The 23,313-nt window shown below is 38.7% G+C and overlaps 1 protein-coding gene across 1 annotated transcript in view; it reads left to right on the top strand.

Annotated features, from left to right (window-relative positions):
• GYS2 (glycogen synthase 2) overlaps positions 1-23,313 on the top strand; it is a 42,813-nt gene that overhangs the window by 14,207 nt on the left and 5,293 nt on the right. The window contains exons 5-13 of the mRNA XM_057370536.1: positions 7,335-7,479; positions 11,083-11,200; positions 11,607-11,727; positions 14,364-14,470; positions 17,645-17,704; positions 18,345-18,423; positions 18,954-19,067; positions 21,410-21,536; positions 22,878-22,973. Coding sequence (XP_057226519.1) covers positions 7,335-7,479; positions 11,083-11,200; positions 11,607-11,727; positions 14,364-14,470; positions 17,645-17,704; positions 18,345-18,423; positions 18,954-19,067; positions 21,410-21,536; positions 22,878-22,973 — 967 coding nt within the window. The remainder of the gene's footprint in view (positions 1-7,334; positions 7,480-11,082; positions 11,201-11,606; positions 11,728-14,363; positions 14,471-17,644; positions 17,705-18,344; positions 18,424-18,953; positions 19,068-21,409; positions 21,537-22,877; positions 22,974-23,313) is intronic.

Here is a 23,313-nt window from a genome sequence, read left to right as displayed (position 1 = left end):
AAGTTAGTTATGGTTGTTAGGTGCATTAATGAGGCAGCATGAATATCCCAGTCATACTGTGTAGGAGTCCAGACATTCCTGCTCCCTCAGAGTCCCTTTATGTGTATATATGCATAATATGGAATGGTTTGTTTTGATTCTAGTTAACTCAGTGGGTTGCAAGTAGCCCAGAAAATAATAATTTTTTCTCAAAACAACAGTTTTTTTCTCTTCATCATAACTTTTGGGGGCMTCACCYTTTTRTGTGTGCTCAAAAGAAAAACTAATRATCTCACATCTGAGTAAACCTACAGATTTTAATTTACAGATTTATAAACTAGCCATGGTATTAACGTATTTTTTTGCTGTTCACACGTGGCATGGATACTTTCATGTGAGGAGGCACTGTCAATCCTGCAAAGCTTCACAAATCCCATTGGTAACCAAAACCTATGCCACAAATACAGAAATGTCTATTCAGGTTTTATTCTAAGAATACATGGAATGAAGCACAAGTACTAATTTAAAGTATTATTCTAATTTTCTTTAAATAATATGTAAAGGAAGAAAATTGTGGATTTCTAGGCTGTAATGTTTTGTGGTCTCTGTGGGTTGACATTTAAAGGGACTAAYAGAGGAAACAATGTCAAACTGTTATATCATTGTTTAACAATCATAAAAGATGTGAAAATTCTTCCTGAAAAAGTTAACTGTCTTAGTGAGGGCTCCTTTGACTGYGGATTAATCACCTTGGCCCAAAAGTCGATTGAGAAACAAGAGATTTATCTAGAATACAATAATTAAATAATACAGAGCTAGATCTTGAAACCTATTCTTGTGGCTGCCTTCTAGCAGTGAGTTATTTAGGTCAAATGAGCAATTTGTCACTGAAKAAAATTCTTTAGGGCTTCCTAATGTTTAATCTTGGGAGGAAACACTGATTTTTTAGAACATGTCATCCCCTCCCACCCTGAAGTAAAATAGCTGGTTTCCCTCTTTCAGTGCTATTGCATAAATGTCTTCCTGTGAAGCACAATCATAATTAAGTTCTCACATTTGATCAGTGTTTCACGGTTAGAACACAGTTCCCACCAAACAGCTGCTGAGACAGGGGAAAGTGCAGCTGCAGGATGTGCTGTGCCAGACGTCACAGAGAAAAGTTTGCAGCACGTAATCAAAGTGCATGACCTTATTGTGCCTTGACACAATCAAGCATGTACAGCTCATACAGAGAAAAAAAAAAAAAAAAAAACCGAAACCAAACCTCATGTCTCTTTTTCTAGTCCCCAATACAGTTCATGAAATATTAATTTGGGACGCCTAGTAGAGAGTTCTACACGGCCCACACAGTGCAGGACTCCCCCACTGCAGTGTCAAACCATCCTGGTAGATAAGCAGGACTAGAAGATACAAAATCAGTAGAGTCCTGAAGTGTGGGCAGCCAGAACTCCCTGTTTCATGAGCTGAGGGCMCATGTCAGCCTGTAATCTGTAAGAGGACATTTTCTGGGGGGCTGCAAACCCTGGCAGCCTAGTAGAGGAGAGCAGGGGGCTGCTGGATATAAGACTCTAATGTGCAAGTCCTTACCTCTTTCTGCTCTTTGCCTCAGTCAGAGATGGGATCCTGGCTCTTAGGCAGCATTATAGCTTAGCAACCAGACATGGCACCCAGGGCTGGGCTTTAATTGAGGTGGTGATTGGTCAAAGATTGGACTTGGTGATCTTGGAGGTCTTTTCCAACCSTAATGACACTGTGATTCTCTGATTACTGTGTGGATGTATATAATTCTTACATTCTTTGAGCTTAGTTCATTTGCCCTGGCTGGAATTTATCAGCTTCTGCTTCAGTGAAAATGTGGGTGTCAAACCTTAGCAGGTGTCAAGGGGCATAATAACCACCAGAAGGAGCAATATTACTACTATTTAGTTACTATTAGTTACTATTTAGTGTACATTTTGGCTCCTAGGTTCACAGTTAATTCACTGTGACCATGGAGAAATGAGGGCGGGAAAACAAAAAGAACAAAACAGAGGGTGACTTGTAGAGTAACTGGCAGTGTCTTTATTTTTATGTGCTTTTAAGTATTTGATGAACCCCGGGTAGATGACTGGGCCAGGGACTGTTAACCATATTTATGAGTTACTGGCTTGAACTTTTCCAAAGGCAACACTTCCTAATTTCAATAACAAGCAGGGTTTGTTATGAGCTTAATTCCCAAAGGAAGTTTAAGAACTTTTATGTATCTAATTAGTCCAACCAGTACATCTAATGATCCATTGTCCCCATGTCCAGCGTAGCTTTTACACTGGTCTGTGTAAGGTTACATTTGCTGCCAAGATAAACTGATCCAAAATAGCTAAAAGCTGGAATTTCTATGAAAAAGATTTCTGAGTCTTTAGAGCCTTTCTCTCTTCAGGAAGAATTGACTTCTCAGCTGAAGACTGAAACTGCTCATCTTTTATTTTTTTCCCCATTGTTTAAGGGGACTGATTAAGTTTTTTGTCTGTTTCTTTGTTTTGGGTGGGGATTTTTTGGTATCCTTTCATCTCTCTAGAATTTTGAATAAACTAGTACCTTCATAAACTGACTCAGAGACATTGATGATCTAGGCAAGTTTCTAGGTGAATAGACAGCTCGCTTTGGGAAATTATTTAACGTGGAATTTAATCTGAGAGGTGATCATCTGAAATGGTTTTTGGGACCACTGGCCTGGCATAATGGAGAAGTTTGTATGCTTTAGACTCTGATGCTTCTTACTAAAAAACCACTTTTGAGTTATAACGGGAAAAGCATTCTAAGGAGGGGGAAAGTTAGTTCTATTCTTCATTGCCTTTCCTTAAGCTGCCCTGCCGATGTGTAAAACTTCTGTTCAGAACTTRGAACACTTCAATTCAGCTCATGCARGTGCAGCTKAATCCAGTTTGCAAAGCAGTGGAAAAATGTATCCCAGGAAGTCTAAAAGGAAGAGCACAAAAAAMCCCCAATGAAAATGAGTAGTCAAGGGCTTTTTTTTGCTGACAATGTCTCTCTCCACTTAGTGCTGTACTGTCCAGTTTGCCACTGAGTTCACTGTTACACAAAGCTAATCCACTTCATGAACAGTGCAGGTGATGGAAATCYGATTTGGGTCAGGAAATGTAAAATTAATTCTCTTTTGGCCTGACAGAGCTATACCAGAATGAAAGTTCTATTTACAGAAGGTAACAGTCAATTGGAGGYAAATTTGATGTAAACTGGAGTTTAAAGGAGTAATTCTTATCTAATTCAGACATTGGCACCCAGTGAGATAACGCTGGTAGCAAAGATGTTTGCATTCTATCTTTTAGTAGGTAAGGAATTTGAACTTCACGCCTGTCTCTGACTTTCCCTGATTCCACTGCAGAATCACTTTGAACTTGAGACTACTGCTGGTTTAAAAGACCGCGAGATTATTTCACACTCTTGTTTAAAATCCTCATGCATCAAACCTGTGCCTTTTATTTGAATAACAAAATATTTGCAAAAATATTATTTACAATTGAGGAAAGGCTTAAGCACTGAGGGTAGTCTGTATCATTTCTGCAAAGGTGTCATAGTGTTTTATTAAGGCAAATTACATATTTTAATTCCAGATTTTAATTGAATTTTTATTGGTTTAACTTCTTTTTTCACCATACTTTTTTTTTCTTTAAGAAAGCATCGTCTAATGTCAGTATCTAGAGATTTTCTGCAGACTGTGACAAATAATTTGTCTTTCTTTCAGACAAGTATTTAGATAGCTAATATAGTCCTTCCTCCTTTTCTACTTCTAAATTACTCTTGTGTTTTGGAAATGTTTTGCATTTTGTCTTTGTAATTTTGAAGTAGGAATAGCTGATTTGGATTTACTACTGCAGTGCCTGTTTCCAGAAGAAACATAGTGCAAATTTTCCATAGCTGCTTAATATTTTCTTCTTTTTTCAKTCAAAATTCATCTTAGCTGTCTTGAACAGAATGTCATGCTGGGAGGCTCAGTGGTTACCTGCTATGCCCCCTACCATGTTGAATTTWAAGACATGAATGAGATGTTATGCTCATTACATGGATTCATAGAAAAGAGAAACAAGCAGAATCTTTCCCTCAGAATTGCACTGCAGTAAATGCAAATATTACTCCAAAGCATTAAACCTGTGGAACATCTTCYTGTTTTACTTTGAAATTAGAATGGCCTTATAAAGCAGTCATTTCCCCTTCTAATCCTTGCCATCTTGTAAATTCTAATAATCTGCTTGGTTTCTACTGCTCAGGGAAGGAGGGGATCCTCCAGTAAATTTACAGGGAAGTGGATATTGAAGTTATTAGTTTTAACAATCACTGAGGGAAGAAATGGTTAGACTCTTAAGAGGATCTTAAGAACCTCTTCCACCCAGTTCTTCTGTCTTAGATCTGTTTTTCTCTCAATGCAGCTTTCATCTGTGACTCTGCTAGTGTTCCCATTTGCTGATAACAGCAAACAAACAAAAGCTGGCGTGATGCACTTCACGGGTGTCTCACTTCGCTCCTGCTGAACACGAAGGATATGGAGCACAGTTCACAGGAACCTGAGCTGGGGGGGATAGAGACCAGAGCTGAATGCTGAGCAGGAACATTGGGTTGGGGGTGAGGAGCAAACCAGCTGCCCTGGTGTCCTGCTGGTTTCAGCATATTGTCCCATGCCCCACAGTGCCACTAATTCTGGAACTAAGAATGTCTCAGCAGGCTCAGCTGTCTTTGCACAGGACAGGGTGGGCTAAATTTGTCATCTGCACTGTCTCATCAATTAATTTTCATTTAACCTGCCCTTCAACTTGGCTAAGGCTCTTTTCCAAAGTCCCTTGTCTGGCCTGCTCATAAGTGCACAGTTCTTACTCCACATTATAAGTGAGGTCAAAAGTCAAGGTTTTGCTTTACTGATTGGCGCTGGAAGCTGCGGGAGAGTGAGAGCAAACAAAATGTGACAACCCTGTGATCTCTGTACTTCCTAATACATGTGGAATTGCGTACTTTGAAAAATCATGCCAAAAGTCACACAAGCATATGCAAAATAAAATATTTCCTATTTCCTTAAGATGGAAACATGAATAGCAATGAAGAAATAAACATCGATATGTAATAAATATTCAACCAAAGCAATAAAAGCTAACTAGAAATAAGTCGTAGTGCTTAAAAATCTTTTTATGTACATGTCTACCAATAGAGTTGCAGGGAGTGTTTATCTACAGTGAGCGAGCATGTCCCAAATTCAGCTTTTAATTGCATTTTGTAATTAAATCCACTCGTGCTGAGAAAGGGAAAAAAGAACAAAAACCCTTTGARGTTTGACCAGCTATTTGTTTTCTAGAAGTTTAAAATTTTTTTTAGTAGAAAGCCAGATGTGTTTGAAAAGACTTGCATAGTTCTGATTGTGCAGTGGTGCCCATTCCATTTGTGTGTTTGTCCAGCATGTTAAAGAACTATCCCATTTTGTATCTTTGTTGGCCAGAATCTTTGAACATTAGAACACACAGTTAAGAGCTGCTTGTGAATCAGTTTAGTGTTAAGCCAAGCATGATGCTGAGACCTGTGACACTATGAGGAGACAAATTAATTCCACTTTATATTTCTCTTCTCTACCCTCCTGCTTGGTACTTTATCACTCAATTTCCGTGGCAAATGAGATGTATGTTCTAGAGAAAGTATCATCTTTTGTATTTCATACACKAAGATTCTTATGGGAAATGAGGAAAATAATATATAAGATGATACAACKGAGAAATGGTGTCATTATTTGTAGCACATTATATGGTAAAGAGTATATGGCAAGTGTAGAAAAGCCCTTGATATAGAGGATCATCAATACCAAAATTAAGCATTTAGTTTCTTTGGAAGTTTTCAGATGAGTTTTTTCAAGAGTCCTTTTTTGCAGTCTCAGTAGGGTCATTAGAGTGGCATTTTCAGCTAACATAGTGGAAGCCACTTTCCTACAAGTAGTGTGGCACTGCTGCCAAATTAACACTTAGCAAAGCACTTGTAAGATATCTATATCTACATCTGTGTCAATACTTATCTAAGTGAAAATAAGAAGTTGTTTGCTTAAACCTAGTGCCCTGAAATGATTCACATTGGATCAAGTTGAAGTATGTTCTGTACCAACATTAAGCATCAGGGCAGGTCACGGCCTGAATAGCTTTACTTCCAAGTTCTGAAGTGTGAAAAGCAAGAGGCCATGGCAGCGGTCACAGAGTCCTAACTATAGAAAGTGCTGTCTGCCCTGCCAGTGATAAGGGTTAAATCTATTATAGTCAATGAAGTTACACAGTCAAATGCAATCAAAATCATGCTGCGCAGCCGGCATTAGGCAGTGATCATGACAGAGCTCATTGAGAGTCACTGTCACCCTCCGTGAAACTCACACAGTCCATTGGGTGCCCATGCTGTTGAACTTAGGAGGTCAAGACTTKTGTTTCCAAAGTGAAACATCATGGAAGACTAAGAGGATTGTGATTTAACTGAACACCTTGACACCTTTTTAGACTGTGTTGTMGCAATTTTGCGCTGGACATGGTTAGTGAATGTTTGAACCTTTAACCTTTGGACTCAGTGCATTAACCAATGCACTCAGGCATTGTGCATTTTCTTTGCATCAGGATAACAGAAACTGAGTTAAAAATGGGTAGCTGAAAGTTTTAAAGGTGATTTAGAAAGACTTTGGTGTTTGGAATGGTCTTATCTACCAGTTTAACTTTCATCTGCCTCTAGACATTAATGGAATTCAAATGGAAATAAAAGAAGCAGAATTTAACAGAGCTGGAGTGGGAGGAAAAATGTCACTGAGTATCAGAAAACACCAAATTTTCTATTTTCTTTCTTCCTTTGGTATTTGTGACTGAGTCTTTACATTCTGCCTCTCCACCACAACTCCATTTCTCTCTTGCTACCTATGACTCCCACCATTCTGCCCAGTTCCCAGGTTCTGTCCTCATCCTCGTTCCTTTATTCTTCTCTCCCCTTCAGCTAACTTCCCCGCTCTCTCCAAGCTTTCCAACAAGCCCAGGCAAGATGCAACATGATATATTGCCAGCCAGTAGGCCAAATTCCACCGATCCKTAGCTTTCATGGAATCATTAATTTAGGTTTCCTTCCATGGCAGGGCTGCCATTTTTCAGGAACAGGCAGGAACTGAAAGCTTTCTTGCTCTTTCCAACTCTTTGAAATTGATAAAATAGTTCAAAAACCAGAATGACAAAACAGCAGCATAATCACATAATTCTCATTCATTGGGGAAATTGAGCTTATATTAGCAGGAGAAATCTCTGAGAGAGTCAGTCTGATCAGCACATCACACAGGTTTCTTTTTTGTTTGTTTTGTTATTTAACAGTTTGACATTGACAAGGAGGCTGGAGAGAGGCAGATTTACCATCGSTACTGTATGGAACGGGCATCTGTGCATTGTGCCCACGTGTTCACCACAGTCTCCCAGATCACAGCTACAGAAGCAGAACATATGCTTAAAAAAAGCCCTGGTAAGACCTGAATTATTTTTTTACTGTATTTCCGCCAAATGCCTGCATTTCCTTAGACTGAATAACCAAAATAGAGACGTGTGCACACACAAGGAGAAAGAACACGTGGCATGTCTGGCTATGCTACAGGGATTAAYTGATTTTACATGGATGTTAGGCTTTTTTTGCAAGAACTCCTCAGGATCAGAAATTTTGTCTGTGGCAGGGTTTCCATGCTCTTASAACTGAACCATGATAAACTTMATACAGATAAAATATTTTCTATTARACCAACAAGTRGAGTTTGAAAARSAGGTGAGTTGTGTGCCSAGTAGTTTRTCTGGTTTTCCCCTTGATATTAGTCTCATAAAGTAAGAAATTTAGAAACATTTTCCTGTTCCATGCATGGATTTTAAGTAAGGTCATGATCACAGTTTCATGTGTCATTAAAGTTCTCTTTAAATCATCTCAGTGCTTTAGAGGGACAGGCACCTTTACTGCACCTGCAGGTAAGCAGCATGAGGGGAAAACTGCACAACAATTTTGGGGACTGTTTAGCAGGTGTGTGCATATCTTGTTTATTTTAAATATAACAGTGCTCAAATTGCTTTTTTTTTGGGGGGGGGGTGGTTTGTTGGTTTGCTTTTTTGGTTTTGGGTTTGGGGTTTTTTTTCCTTGCTTATTCTTTGTAGAGTTTTTAGTGGCTTTGCAGTGGTAATTATAGTTTGGGATTGTTATCCTGRTTAACTTCAATGCTTCAAGCCATGTTGTGATTCCTGAATCACAATAAAAGAGCCGTTCAATGAATCCTTTGCCTCACTCCTGACTGTCTGTCAGTAAGATCATGGACTTAGATTTTTTTTCATTTTAAGCATGAAAGCCATATCTTAAAAGTCACTTAAGTCATTTAAACTAGGCTGTCTCAGGAAGATCTTAATTTTCACAAAGTGCAGAGCACTCTGAAAATCAGACTTTTGAAGCTCYTTTATGTAGCGATAAGGCTTCTCTCCACAACAGCTGCCCTTGAAAATCATAGTCTGTGTTTTGGGATTTTAGGAGACTGAAATGAGTCTGRATCCAGTTTAATTTGGGGAAGAAAATCTCCAGACTGCTCAAAGATAGAACATCAGTTGAAGCTGAAGAGAATTCCATGCACTGAGATGCACAGGCCTGAGCTTTTTGTGATTATTCTTGCAACTTTGAAGAAACCAAGTAAATATACTTAATGTTTGGGTTAAAAAAATTACTGACACATTGTGCTTCATGTTGACATAGCTAGAAATAAATTAAATAGGAACTGCCTCCCCAAATCCTAGGAGATAACAGTAAGTGGAAAGTATCTGATCAGAATAAGTACTTTAATAGTTTCTCTGAATCCAAGACCACAAACAAACTATTTAGGAGCCTGTTCTCACACTATTKATTCTCTCTGAAGTTGTGAAATCTGCATAGACATTGACTGTTTGGAAAGTCCAGTAATGCTTCAGTAGGTCATTGAGCTTGAATTCCATAAAGAAACATGAATACTGAAAGCATGTGTACATTTCTCAATGATTTTAAAAATAAACTTTTAAAAGGTGGATACGGAATTGGCACAATTAACTTTTATTTGCATTTATTGAGACATAAAATTTGTAACCAAATTTCTAGCTAAAAATAACTCAGAAACCTGATAGCATAAAAAACTTTTGCAACAGGACAAAGGCCAGTTTTCCAGCCTAAACCTGGCAGAATGACTGCTTGCATTGTGCTGATTCCACTTGCTGCAGTTTTTATTTGATCAACAATTTATCAAACCATATTTGTCAAAAACTTTAGTRTCTTGTATTGAACCTGTTTTCTTTGACGTATCAAGAAAGTCAGTGGTCATAAGTAATATTCTTATGATTTGAAAACTGATGGAATTTCTAATATTTTGGCTCAGATACAAAATGTATTCTTCATTAGCAGTAGAGAAGATTTTGAATCAAAATTCCAAGAGATYCAGATATCAGTTGAGTTCTAKATCTAGGCTTCYTACCTGCATATATTTAGTCAAAATWGTAGATAGAAACTGAAAAAGTTACAATGCCAGGTTCCTTCCTATAAATACAGAAACCAAAACATTCTGATTTGACCTACTTGGGACAATTTTTCAAATAAAAATGTCATAAAACAACAACAAAGAAACCCCAAACCGCTTAGCATAGGGACCAAGCTCCGTTTCATCACTTCATCCCTCACATTTGTTCAAAATATTCCCGTATGTTGAGCAGAAGTAGGGAACAGGGTGCTTTGGACCACCACACCTGTTCTGTGTCTCAAAGCCTTAAACATGAGATGGATGGTGCACATATTCTCATGAAAGGGTAAACAAAGCTGCACTTCAACCAAAGGACATGGTCTGAGGTCTGCTGCTGCTGGGTGAGAGTGTGCAAAACTCCTGATAAAGAAATGTGAGAGTGTAAGGAAACGGACTGGAAATACCCAGGCAGGGATTCTTCCTTTAYTGTGAARTTTGAAATGGTTGGAGTCTCAAAGMTATGTCCTGCATGAGCSAGTTCTTCYATGAAGARCAAGAAGTGGGTCAGGGAAAGGAAAAGGTGTGTTGTTGGTAAAGAAAATGGAGRGTGTTTCTGCTCTGTTGCCTCATCACAGAGGTCTTTGTTCAGAGAATTTTTAAGTGCTGGGCAGGAGAAGGTAAAAACACAATTTTATTGTCAGGTCCACCAAGACTGTTTCGTTGTTGAAAACCAAATCTTAAGTACCTAACAAGTAAAGATTTCCTGGTCTTTAGTTTCAAAAAGGGKATTTCAAGAAAAGATCCATCAAAACTTTTGGTATTTCATGGTTACTACTGAATTTTTATCTATTGCTGTTTAGCCTAGTGTATTTCAGGACATTTTACAGGTGAAAGTTTAATCAGAGATCACTTACATGGCAGGGAAACACCTCTGAAGTTTTGGAATAGCTGCTGTGATCTACCAGGAAGGCTAAGAGTGACTGAATTTCAGAGTCTGTCCTCTGTGTATATCCTATAACACTACCTTCAAAAAGCTGGAAATGAAACAAATTTTAATAACAAGATCCTTTAGAGTCTTGGAGGAGAGCAGCAATAGAAARTGTAAAGTGTACTATTCTCCTATTTTTAGGAGAAATGCAACAGATTACTATATRGAGGCTTTTAGAAAAAGGTTTCTTATATTCTCCCTTTTCTGATAAATCCTCACAAGTTTTGATAGCATGTATATCTCTTGTGCCATGCAGTAACCAAGGGCATAGTACAGCACAGTTTCTGCTTCTGGGGGTGCTCAGTCTATAGTGATAGAGCTGGAAACAGCGATATCAAGGATAAAGAGGTAAAGGGYAAATTGCACAACAAACCTGTGGCTCAATGGAGACATTTCTGGAGCCTTGAAAGGACAAAAGGGCAGGGTCTATCCAGTGCTGAGTAYGGGTGAAAGCTGCTTTGATGCTGCAGACAGTGGAGAGCCATATATAAGAGCTTTGTGGAGGCTGCTCCTTCTCCATGAGTTACATAAGACATAACCTGTTCACATAAAACTGAGAGACACGTTGGTTCTTTCCTTAAAGATTTCTCTGACTCTGAAGATGTCTACCTCTGCCTTTTCTCTGCTTTTCCAGATGTTGTCACCCCAAATGGCTTGAACATTAAGAAATTTTCAGCAATGCATGAGTTTCAGAATTTGCATTCCATGTACAAGGCTAGGATCCAAGAGTTCATTCGAGGTCATTTCTATGGGTATGCTTTTACTTTTCAAAAATTAGCAACGCTTGTCCAACATTATTTAAAGCACGAACCAAAGCAGGAGGACTAACAAGTGCTTCATAGAGGAGCTGAATTGTTGAAACCAGCTTATTCAAATATCTGTCTGGGATTTCTTAGTCAGAAGCTAAGGGAATTTTAGACACCAGATCTGACTCTGCTTAACAGATTGTGATATCTGACAGCAAACCTTGATCTGTTTGTTATTTACCCAAGAAGCWGTTTGTCAGATTAAGAAAGTCAATTTAAAGAACAGAAAAGTCTCACTTTCATTTTTCTCTTGGGATAATAWGTTCCTCCATAATAGAAAGCTGTTGTGTGTTTTGTTTGATTATATTTTGAGATATAATAACTTTGTTCTTGTCTRTTTTCTTGCTTTCAGCCACCTCGACTTCGATCTTGACAAGACCTTGTTTTTCTTCATTGCTGGGAGATACGAGTTTTCCAACAAAGGAGCTGATATGTTTCTAGAAGCCTTATCAAGATTAAACTTTCTGCTGAGGGTAAGAAAGCTTACACAGCTGTTGGAAGTACAGAGCTTATGCTCAAGCTTACCATACTGTGAAAGTCACCTGCAAGAATTCCCATTCATTACTCTGGTTTATAAGAAAGTAATTATGGGATATTCACAGTTTTCATGGAGCACTCTCCCTGAGCCATCAGAGTATATGATGATCTCACCTTAAAAATCATTGATTACATAGTTCAAGAAGTTAAACCATGGTTGCCTTCCTGGTTTTTAGAGAGAAGTAATGAAAATAGTGCTCAAGAATTTGCTCTGATGGTTTACATACTGTAAGGGAAACAAAATTAATCCTGTAATTCTTTTAATCCCTGTGTTCTTTAAAAACATCCTTTTAAGCAAATTGCTTAATTCATTAGGACCTGAACATGATATTTTAAATCTCTGAGTACTGCTGTCCCATTGGATGGGAATCTTRTATTAAAATTCACAGTGACCTGGTGAACAAGCAGGGGGAAGTCACTCAGTTCTCCATGCTTCTGTTTCCTCAGCTACAAAATGAGTGCGATGTTTCTAAATGCCTTTATGGAGTACTTCAATGAAGATAAGACAAAGGTCTTGTTACAATCACAGAGCAGAGCCCTTACCACCTATAGTGAGGGCATTGAAAATGTCTCCAGGTGTGTCCCAAAGACTGGTATATTGAAAAGTCAGAAAAAATGCCAATTAATTCTCAGTCATCTGGCAAGGATCAATTAGCTGTTRTTCCAGACTCTGTCTTTTGTACTCTTATCAGTTGAATAATACAGACAATCTGTATTATTCAACTGGATAAAAATTATGATACTGCATTATCAGCAGGGATGAAAGAATCACTAATGTTCAAAGCCCTTAGTGCACTTGTTCTGCCACTGCCTTTTACTAATACACCATTAGAGCCATTAGATTTTCTGGAAATTCTTGATCTTTTCACTCACACAACAAATTGCCTYACAAAGCTGAAGTATTTCTTCACAACAGAAGTCAGTTGTTAGGCAGTGCTGTGCAATATCAGCTAACTGTCAATGGCATTAGCATGGCTGTTATCTGTGAATGCTGATAATCTGGAAGGCCTTGTGTGATAGGATGGAAGGAATTGCCTGAGTAATTATTGCAGCAATCTCTTGTTGCAGCTGATCATTTATATAATAGAATCATAAAATCCTTAAGGCTGGAAAAGACCTCCAAAAYTGTTGAGTCCAACCTTTGGCCAATCACCACCTTGTCAATTAGACCATGGCACCAAGAGCCATGTCCATTTATTCACTGAACACTTTCAGGGATGGTGACTCCCTGGGCAGCCCCTTCCACTGCCCAATCATCCTTTCAGTGAAGATGTTCTTTCTGATGACAAGCAAGGMTGATGGAAATTAAAGGAAAATTAAAAGGCTAGTTTTGCCAAGCACTGTGGAACAGTGTGCTCCTGCTTCTCCCATAAGCTGAGCCTGGATTTAGGGCATTATTCTTCCAGTGTGGATGCCAGCACCTGATTAGCTGTTCAAAGAACACTTAGTCTGTAATTATTTCAAGAGGTAACTCCACTGGGAGTATCGGRCTACCTGTACTACTTACAAATCTGGAAATCATGGTGCTTCTTAAACAAGTCCCAGTGACGTGCCTGAACCTAAAAAAATACATATCATTGCATGGAATTWTTTTATAGAGACTTTTTCCTTTTCTACTCGAAAAGCTTAATAAAATTTTGGAAATAAAATATCAATGTTGGGAGAGATTGGTAATGCACAGTGGGATTATGGCATGATGGACTTGGAATCTGCTCTGAAGAGAGGAAAGTGAAGAACATTAAGATGATAGATGACTCCCATGGGTTATTTTATATTATACATTTCTYTCTATGTCAGTCTGAGAAGGTACAYTAATAGCATGTTTGTCTATCTAAAATCTGAAATGGAGGCAATTCAAACTAATCTAATTTTTATAGCTCTGAACAGAGTTCACCCTTAGCTTTTCTTTAAACAGTTGCTGGCAGGAGTAAAACTTCATTCATGCAAGGAATGGACCTGGTATTTTGAACCTTGTTCATGCACAGGAGAAACCAGCAAGTGAAACCATCTAGAGACAAAGGGTCAGAATTTACAGCAAGTGATTTTGGCCTTGGCAGTAGCTGGATGGATGATGAAYGAGGAGTTACTCATGGTTTTTGTGTGTACAACAGGATCTTTATCAGGGGTTCAGGTAGAATGAGGTTGCTCTCTCTCTGCCCATGCACCTGCTGCTGTAGGGATTGCCTCACCTCATGCCTAGGCATACCTCAGCTAATGAACTAATCACTCACTCCTTTGAGCCAACATAGTTAATGTCAGGTGAGAAGATGTGTAGGATTTTTATTTTGTTGTTTTATTTTTATTTTGTTTAGTTTATGTGCACATCCAAAGCCATGTTTCTAAACCATGAGAGGTCAGGAAGGTCTGATTGCCCAAACTGAAACTGGGTATCATCTCTGTCTTGATCTTTGACTTGACAAATCTTCATTTGTAGCAAGARCTACAAGATCAGAGCCTTCTTGGGAAACCAAAGGGTATTTGGTGCTTCCTGTGACTAATTCTTAACTTTGGCTATGATATCTTGTAGTGAATTATTTTTTTTTTAAATTCCTCTCCATCTTTTCTCATGTAGGTTCATAAGACCGATATTACAGTCATYGTATTCTTCATCATGCCAGCAAAAACCAACAATTTCAACGTGGAAACCCTGAAAGGACAAGCGGTCCGGAAGCAGCTCTGGTAATTGCCATTCCCACCCTGGGCATGGTGCAGTCAATTGAGGAGAGCATGCAAAAGTTTCAACTGGAGTATAATGCTCCTTCTTCTTTTTCTGCTAAAACTGAAAATCATGGGTAACTAGAATGTGTTTCAGGTATGAAAGAGATGGGAAAGATAAATAGGGTCAAAAATTTTTCCTTTTAGTTGTTTTTTTTTTTGTCCTAAGTTAATTTTAGTAAGCTTGCCTTGCCATTTTATTGGCAAGTAGTTGTTTTGCTGCAACAAAGTCAAATGTTCTAGAAAATCCAGTGTTCTGGATGTCTTCTGGCTGCTTCTGGTACTCCCTTTGGACATGCTATAGAGCTCCCACAAAATAAAATCTGCCTGCTAAYTGATCACAGTAAGCTTCTCTGTGGGAAAAGGAAATTAATTACACATCCTTTTTTATTTAGAAATATGGAAATTGTACTGTGTAATCCATCAGACTAACAGTTGATAACAATTTTCTGTAATTTTCTATATGGACTACAATGAGCTGTAGCCATAACCCAGCAGTGAAACTCTCAGCTATAAAYGGAAAATTGTCACAGCCCTTCTCATTTTGCAACTTTTCAAACAAAAAAAACAAAGCAGGAGCAGACTCAACCYTCACCTCACTTCAACTGCTATGTCATTCTACACAGGAAAAGATATATTGTGAGGTAGTTCTGAACTAAGTGATGTGGCAAAACTGAAGCTTMAAATTCATAAAGAAAATCAGTGGTGGGTTGTCAAAGATGAATATTATTTTAAAAAGTGAAAAAATGCMATTGCACACAATATATTTACTAATTAATTCTGTAAGCAGGGAAATGAAACTGTGCACCTTWTCAGGTGGCTACAGTGGTTAAATGATGAAGAAGTAAGGAAGCTGGTGCTAATACTAGGGACTAAACTACACAGGACCTACCTTCTGCTTTTACGCCCATATCTCACTGTGTTTARCCTCTTTGTGATGCCAGTTCTCTATTTATGAAATTACAGAAGTCTAACCAATTTAGAGATCTGTAGATGAAAGGCACTGTGCGAGAGAAAGATACTATTTTTTGTGTTATCTCCTTAATGCCTCCAGCAGATGATCTCTGGCTCAATTTCTGGTTATCAGTAATCAAGTTGAAATATTTGACTGGTGGATATTAAACTTCTACAAAAACAGTGACAGATATAGTTTAACAAGGGTCACTGAAATCATGTTRCTCTTGCCATATCTGGAAAAGAAGGCAGATATGATAAATCTTTCTGCYTTCTAAATTATCTCTGGGTAATTCAGCAACTTCTTGGAACCATTCTACCTGATTGCCACTCTGTAAGCAGGTACCACAAATGTAGAGACTGGAATTAATTGTCCATCTCTGACTTCCTAATAATTATTTGTCTGAGCTGCCTTCACTGCCAAKGGAGAGTAATGGTTCAGTCCAAGTAAGGTTTTATCTTATCCTTCTCTGGAAGTGAGCCACAGGAATCATTCTCTGACATGAACTGTCACCCTCTGAGGGTCTGGGGTGCATCTGTGCAACTCCGTTCTAGATGGCTGAAGTGGGGTAACTTCAGTTACCAGAGTTTCTGAGGAGAACTCTCTACACAAGAACTGAGGAATACGATGTGAGTACAGTGAGAAACAGCCACGCTTTTGGCCTTTGCTTTGTGCTTGATGGAAAGGATGTCATGTTGGAATAGAATACAACAGGTGCATATTAAATAAACAATATATGGATGTTAAGAAGGGTTAGAGTGCATGAAATAGGCCAAGGCTTTTCCTTTTTGTATCCCTAATGCACGGCTATTTCTCTGTACTCAGTAGTGCATACACAATAGTGACAATAAAGGTAAAACTAAGGATGTGAAATCTTGCAAAAAATACTGCTTCCAGCTGTTCTTCCCACCATGCTCTGTGAAAAGCAAAAGGCCCTGGGCATCACTGCATTATCATGGTCATAATCTGGAGCTCCAGGGTAAGCCCACCTGCTAGCAGTATTACATAATAAGATCAGATGGTTTTCAGGATRCCACAGAAATTAAAGACAAGAAAAGGTTGGCACTTATAAAGGAATACAGCACTTACAAATTAATATGCATTGGTTGACCTGGGAAATAAAATCTGTCCTTTTCTCTGCTTCTGAAATAGCAGCCTGTCCCATCTGAGTTAAGTTATATATATTGTGCATGGCAGTCTCTGAAAAGATAGTCATGAGGGAACCAGCTTGCTGGGCTTTGGATCAGTGTGGTTTGACATTTAGCTGCTGTACAGCTGATCAAAAATTAACTCATCCAGTATTATGCGTTTGTGGGTTGGGGGAGAGCACCTAAAACCAGGTGTGTTGGTAACTATGTAGCATGGTAAAGTTTAGGCTTTACTTAACAAGTTTTGTCTCAGCCCTAAGTCTAATTAGACATCAGAAAGGTGGGAAATGTTCCATGAGGTGGAACTTTACTCACAGTGGATTTACTCAAATTTAGTGGGCATTTGCTGTTTTGACAACAGAACTTTCAGCTAGGGGTGGAATAATAAAAATGGCTCTTTGCATGTAGAACAGTGGTTCACTGGAGCTCTTTCTTAGCAAAAATATAACATTTATCTGATACAGGCCTCATTAATGGCTTAAAACTTGGCCCAAGCTTTTCAGGAAGTTTTTTGTTTTGCAAACTAGTTAAGACAAACTAATTTTTAGTCTAACACTTGTTTCCAAAAATCTTCAAGTTAGGAAACAGGGCAGAAAGTGAAGGGGGAAGCTTGCTTTGAAAATCCCTATTGGTTTAACACTTATATCTTGCATCTCTCTTCTAGGTCAAGTGAAGYTGGAGATCTCCCTGTCCATTATTAATGATCATATTTCAGTACATAGGGTCATACATRTGCTCTCTTTTTCACAGCTGACATGTGGTCTCCTGATCAGAGGAGAGGATTAGAAGGAACCCCTAGTGAAGCCTTTCCCTGGTTTTCCCAGTGCACTCATCTGTAGATGCAGCCTAAATCCTCAGCTGTGCTGGAATCCATCAGCACTGCTGCTGGCTAGGGAAAAGAGCTTTGAGAACCAGACCTCTGTCTGCCTCTTGGTTCCATCAGTATATCAGTTTAATTTCCAACAACAGCAATTTCTTTTATATGTCTTTGTCCTGGATTCTCCTCTTTTATACATGTATTTATTTATCTCCTAGGGACACTGCACAATCTGTGAAAGAAAAGTTTGGAAGGAAACTCTACAATGCTCTACTGAGGTGAGTGACATTGTTGCTTTGCTCTGCTTTGCAGAGCTACATGTTCAGGTGGCTTTACCTGTGATGTTTCTGTGCTTCTGCTCTTTGTGTAAGGAATTTTTACACCCATAGGAGGGCTCCATGGGAGAAAGATATGGGACCATAAGCCAGATACTTGTTCAACAGCCAAATCAGAGAGGAAAAAACTAGGGAAAAAAAGTGGTGGAGAGAGTTGTAAGAGACACAGGGGATRTCTAAGTAACACAAAGGCTTATTCACTGTCAAAAATGAGCTGCTTCAGCTTAAAAAAGCACCAGMGACAAAGTAGTATGTGTTAGTGATTTCATCATATCACTTCAGAAGACAGTTGGAAGTGAATGACCCAAAGCACAGATGGGGTGACTGGAACTTCATTAAAAACAAGCTGTGTCTGAAAAACAGGGAAAAAAATCTTTAACATTTTTTTTTTTTGAAAGCTAGCTGCCAGGTCAGAAAGTGTATGGGAGAGCACAATATAGGGAATATAGAAGGGCCATGAAAATAAAGGAAAGATTGAAGCTGATATCAGCAAACTTCAGATCAGACTTTGTCCGTCATTTCTTCATTTATAAAAAAGGATCACAAATCACTGGGTAAAGTTGGTTGTGTGTTGCCTTTGCAGAGGAGAAATTCCAGACTTGAACAAGATTCTTGACCGAGATGACATAACCATTATGAAAAGAGCCATCTTTTCAACTCAGGTCAGAGAATGTCTTATTTACATAAACCTCTAAATAATAAATGTGATCATGTAAAAGGATTGTCTGTCTGTATGACATATGTGTGCATTGGGAAGAGGTTTTTTAGCAAGTACACTTCTCATCTGTAACATTTAAAATCAGCTCGGACTGTTTTCAATGACAGTATGACCCAGACTAAGCTTTTGGGGAGTCCATGAATATTCCTTCAGCCACATGCAGGACACCAAAATTCCTTATTCTTTTATTCTGCACTAATTGTGAATWTTGAGCTGTTCCTGGGGCCTGGATTCTTCCAAATTTATTATATATGTAAAAGAAACTCTAAGGAGATCCAACATTGACTAAAAATCTTCAAAATTATATTATGGGCCCTTCCAAAAGTTTGTACAAATACATATATTTTGAGGTAAATTAAACTGATTCACATCAACRGCAAAATCTGCCATTGTCTTCCAGTAGTCTCAGGAAATGGCAACAGGACTGTTTGTCAGGAGTTTATCTGACTTATGGATTGCCTTTTCTGTGTTCAGAGACACTGTCTGCCTCCAGTGACCACCCACAACATGATTGATGACAGCAATGACCCAATCCTCAACACCATCCGGCGCATTGGCCTTTTCAACAACCGCACAGACCGAGTGAAGGTAGGTTCTGGCCTTCTCATTTTAGATAAGAAATGGATTTTTTTAAACATTCTCAGTCTGGATTGTTGTCATGGGGAGTGCAGTTAAATTCCTGATAGGTTAGATTTCTAGAGTACTTCCCTCCTCCTCCCTTACCAGGAGTAATAACTTGTCACTTCACAGAGATTCTCAGCTGCTATTTAGCCAAGCTAATTTCAAGTTAGAATTCTGAGGTTAGGGAGTTGTTTTCGTTGCTGCCTCCTTTACTGAATGAGAAGATGCTGCTCCTGAAATTAAAGAAGTGCTATGGGTTATTTGCACCCAGATGGAAAACTCTTGTCATAGATTCACTTGCTTAAAATTGGAGGTCCAAGATTTGAGCACAGACATTTCTGGAGTATTGATTCATCTCCTAAGAGCAGCACCCTGATATTTAGCATTTTCTGTAGAAGGTAAACAGAGCTCTGGTCCCAATCAGAGATAATTCTTGTTCATACCAGGCTTATGTTTACATCACCTGTTGATACTAAATGTATGCAAATAAATCCTTTCCTTACTTTCATGTTTACCTTGTTAAACCCCACCATTGATCTGCTCCTCCTTTCACAGGTCTGCGAAAGCTTTTTGGTTTGGCAGTCTCTGACATTAAGACTATCTCAACATCTATCTAGTCACAGGCGAACCAAAAATGGAAATTCTTCCTCTTCCGAACCTTCTCTTTAAAGCCTGATCCAAAATATCTCTGACAAGGACATTTAATTTATTCTCAGTGCTTGGTCTTTTTAAACCCAAGGCAATACTTGCATAAATATTTTTTTACACTTCTGGTTGCTTTTTCCTGGCTTAATATATAAACATTAACTCCARTGAATTCTGGGTTCATAATATGGTAATAATACACTAGATGTTACAAAAGTAATGGGGAAGGATGCACTAGGTACAAATGTAGTAAAAAATGCATCAGAATTAACTGCTTTGAAGGCATTAGAGAACAGATAGGATATCATACAACAGACATCCCCTCCTGTTTTTCAGATTATGTCAATTTTGTAAAAAACTGTCATTACCACTGAAAAATTACCTGCTGCATGAACAGGCTTAATACTTGATGAGCTGAGTGTCATCAAAAAAATTCTGTAAACTTCAAATAGAAAGTACTTTTGAGAGGTGTATGACATATCCAAGCAGACGCAGTTGGCATGTGAAAAATACCCTCAGCAATGCTAGTAGAATCACTGGGATCAACTAAGCTGGCAAAATGTGTTTACAGCCCATTTACAGATTGAGTACATTGATTTATTTACTCAAGCGAGTATTAAGTGGCAATCTTATTAAGAAGGGATAAAATCATATCCTGGGCATGGAATAATGGCTGTGGTATATTCATGCAGGGAAATAAGCCCAGAGTAGTTTAAAYCTCACACTTTTTCCTGCCCAAACTGTTGGGGCACAATACACAAGACACTTCTCAACTGAGCAGTGGATGATGGACAGTGACCCCAAGCCTTGCAGAGTCATGTAGATAAATCAGCTTCAGTCCTGAGAATTGTCTTTCAGCAAGATTAGTTGGTCTAGGYACAGGTTTGTGGTGACAGGGATATAACATGTCTGGTTTCAGAATTCCCCCAGTTCTTGGGAGATCTGTTGAGTACAATGAGCATTCCTTTATTTCAGTGGTTTCTGTGAACCTCAGAAGTGCTGTATTTGCTTGAGGCCTTCTCTTAATTTCACATCCCACTAAAATAATAGAATGGCCTCTGGTGGAAGGGGCCTTAATGCTCATCTCATTCCCATCCCCTGCCATGGGGCAGGGGCACCTTCCACTATCCCAGGTTGCTCTAAGCCCCATCCAGCCTGGCCTTGGGCAGCCAGGGATGGGGCAGCCACAGCTTCTCTGGGCAACCTGTGCCAGGGCTTCACCACCCTCACAGGGAACTATTTCTTCCTCATATCCACTCAAAACCTGCTCTCTGTCAATGTGAAGCCATTCCCCCTTGCCCTGTCACTGCAGGCCTTTGTAAATCCTCTGTACCTTTGTACAAAAAAATCAAATCTCACTAAACACCACAGCCTTAGGCCTAATTCTCAGTGCACATGGGCCTCCTTGATGAAGAAGGATAAAACTGAATACCTGTCCAGAAAAAAAMGGTTCATTGTCAGTACTATTTCCAGGACAAAAATGCACAGAGGCAGGATACATTTTAGTGTGGAAAGAGGGTTAGACAACAGATGGATGGTCAAAGGAGGTGTTGTCCAGATACTTAGAAAAAGCCCAGAGTGAATAAATTGCCTAATTTTATTGACAATTAAAATATATGGATAATGGTTTTCTTTCATTTCTAACATAAGTTTTGCATATGCAGGTGATCCTACATCCAGAGTTTCTTTCTTCAACCAGTCCGTTGCTGCCCTTGGATTATGAGGAGTTTGTTAGAGGCTGCCACCTTGGTGTATTCCCATCYTACTATGAACCTTGGGGTTATACTCCAGGTAGGAATTTCTGTACCCTTAACCAGTGTCAAAAGATGAACATCCATTCTGTTAAGGCAAAAYAGCTTTGCAGCCAGCTTCCTCTGGAGTACTGAAAAAACCCTTTAGGCTCTGTTTCCTCTGTCATACAAATGTCTTACTGCTGGCAAAATTTGGGGGCCAGCTAATTGTCACTCACTAGGTTTACTGACTGACAACTACTTACACTTGTCCCCATGCCAGACTCTTTCCCATATTAACGTGTTATCTTTTGATTTTCTGTGGCTTTAGAACAAGAAATAATTTTTAAAACTTAATCCTTCACTTGGTTAAAGGTTTTGAAAGAAGGTGTGCAGGAGTGTACATATTGAAAAAAGCGGGGCAAGAAATCTGATGCTAGCAGCTGACACTATTCAGTGGATTTAATTMAAGTTGACAAGTTTGAGAGAATTATGTAATACCATAGCTAAGTTATTTRCCAAAAATACATGCATTGTTAGTGAATCTCATTGAATTAACTGGAAATTTCTAAAAATGCAGAGAGCAGTAGATTCTGACTACAGAATACCCATTTAAGTCTCCCAGAAACAAGATGTGCTTTTTAAAGGTAGATTTATAACTATTTTATAGACACCAATTTTATTGTCATATGAAAGAAGGCCATGCAGATGGCTTTGCACTTTTCTAAGACTACTTGATCTGCATGCTGTTTCAGTTAGATGCCTGAGAGTGACAAAAAGTCTTTGAGGATGGTAAGCAACTATCCTTACTCCTAGCTATGACAGAAATAATATAAAAAATGTATACATTTTCTGATTTTATAAAAACAGCTTCATGTCTACTGTAATGCAGTCCTGAGTTAATGATGGGATTCGTTGTTGTGGTGTGGGCTTTTTTTTTTTTTTCTGTTTTTTTTTTCCTTGCTGTAGAGACCTGTTTGCACACAATGAATATATACATTTAAAAAAAGTTTAATTTGCTCCTGCTCCTAAGAGATTCAGTTTAGTAAGAAGCTGTGAACAATTATTGAACATAGGTGTACATCAGTCTCCAATATAAAATCCTAACAGCGCAGACCACATATTGGGGTTCTCTGTTTCACTCACAGAAAGWTTTCAGTTTAGCTGCTCTGAAACTCACAGATATGTTTGCAAACACAGCATGAATTTTGTGTTTAAAATTTCTCTTTATCTTTTTTTTTTTYCCCTCAGAATCCACAACAAAGCATTATTATARTTTTCACTTGACATTTTCAGAGCAGCTCTAGTGTTATGGGACTKTCTGTCTGCCTGTTTCTTTTTCTAYTTTATACCACTGCACGTATATTGCCCTGAAACTCTTTTTGCCTGTTTCTTTCTGCAGCTGAGTGTACTGTGATGGGCATTCCCAGTGTAACCACAAACCTGTCTGGATTTGGCTGTTTCATGCAGGAACATGTTGCTGACCCAGCAGCTTATGGTAAAAATTTTAACAGCATATCAAAATATCACCTCTGAGTTAGGGAAGCCATGCTGTCACGCCTAAATTTTGTGTTTCTCTAGGATGAGGGAATTGATTTTGGGAGTAGATTCAGACCTCTGAATATCTTGTTAAGTTGAACAAATGATTCCAGCTTTCATATTTATCCAAGCCCTTTCCAGGTTATTTCTCTTTTGTCTCCCTTTAACTTTTTGTCTTTTCTATCCTTCCAAACTCATTGCTACTCATACAAGCTTAGAGTCTCCCAGCACTTCCTTTAGTCCCTCTGGTTGCATTATAACACTCTGAACCTTCCAAAGAAGCAGAGAAGGTCTGCTTC

Source organism: Malurus melanocephalus, unplaced genomic scaffold (assembly GCF_030028575.1).
Source record: "Malurus melanocephalus ecotype Western Australia unplaced genomic scaffold, MMel_1.1 scaffold_128, whole genome shotgun sequence".
In the NCBI taxonomy this organism is placed as follows: Eukaryota; Metazoa; Chordata; class Aves; order Passeriformes; family Maluridae; genus Malurus; species Malurus melanocephalus.
This window is presented reverse-complemented; position numbering and strand designations above follow the sequence as displayed.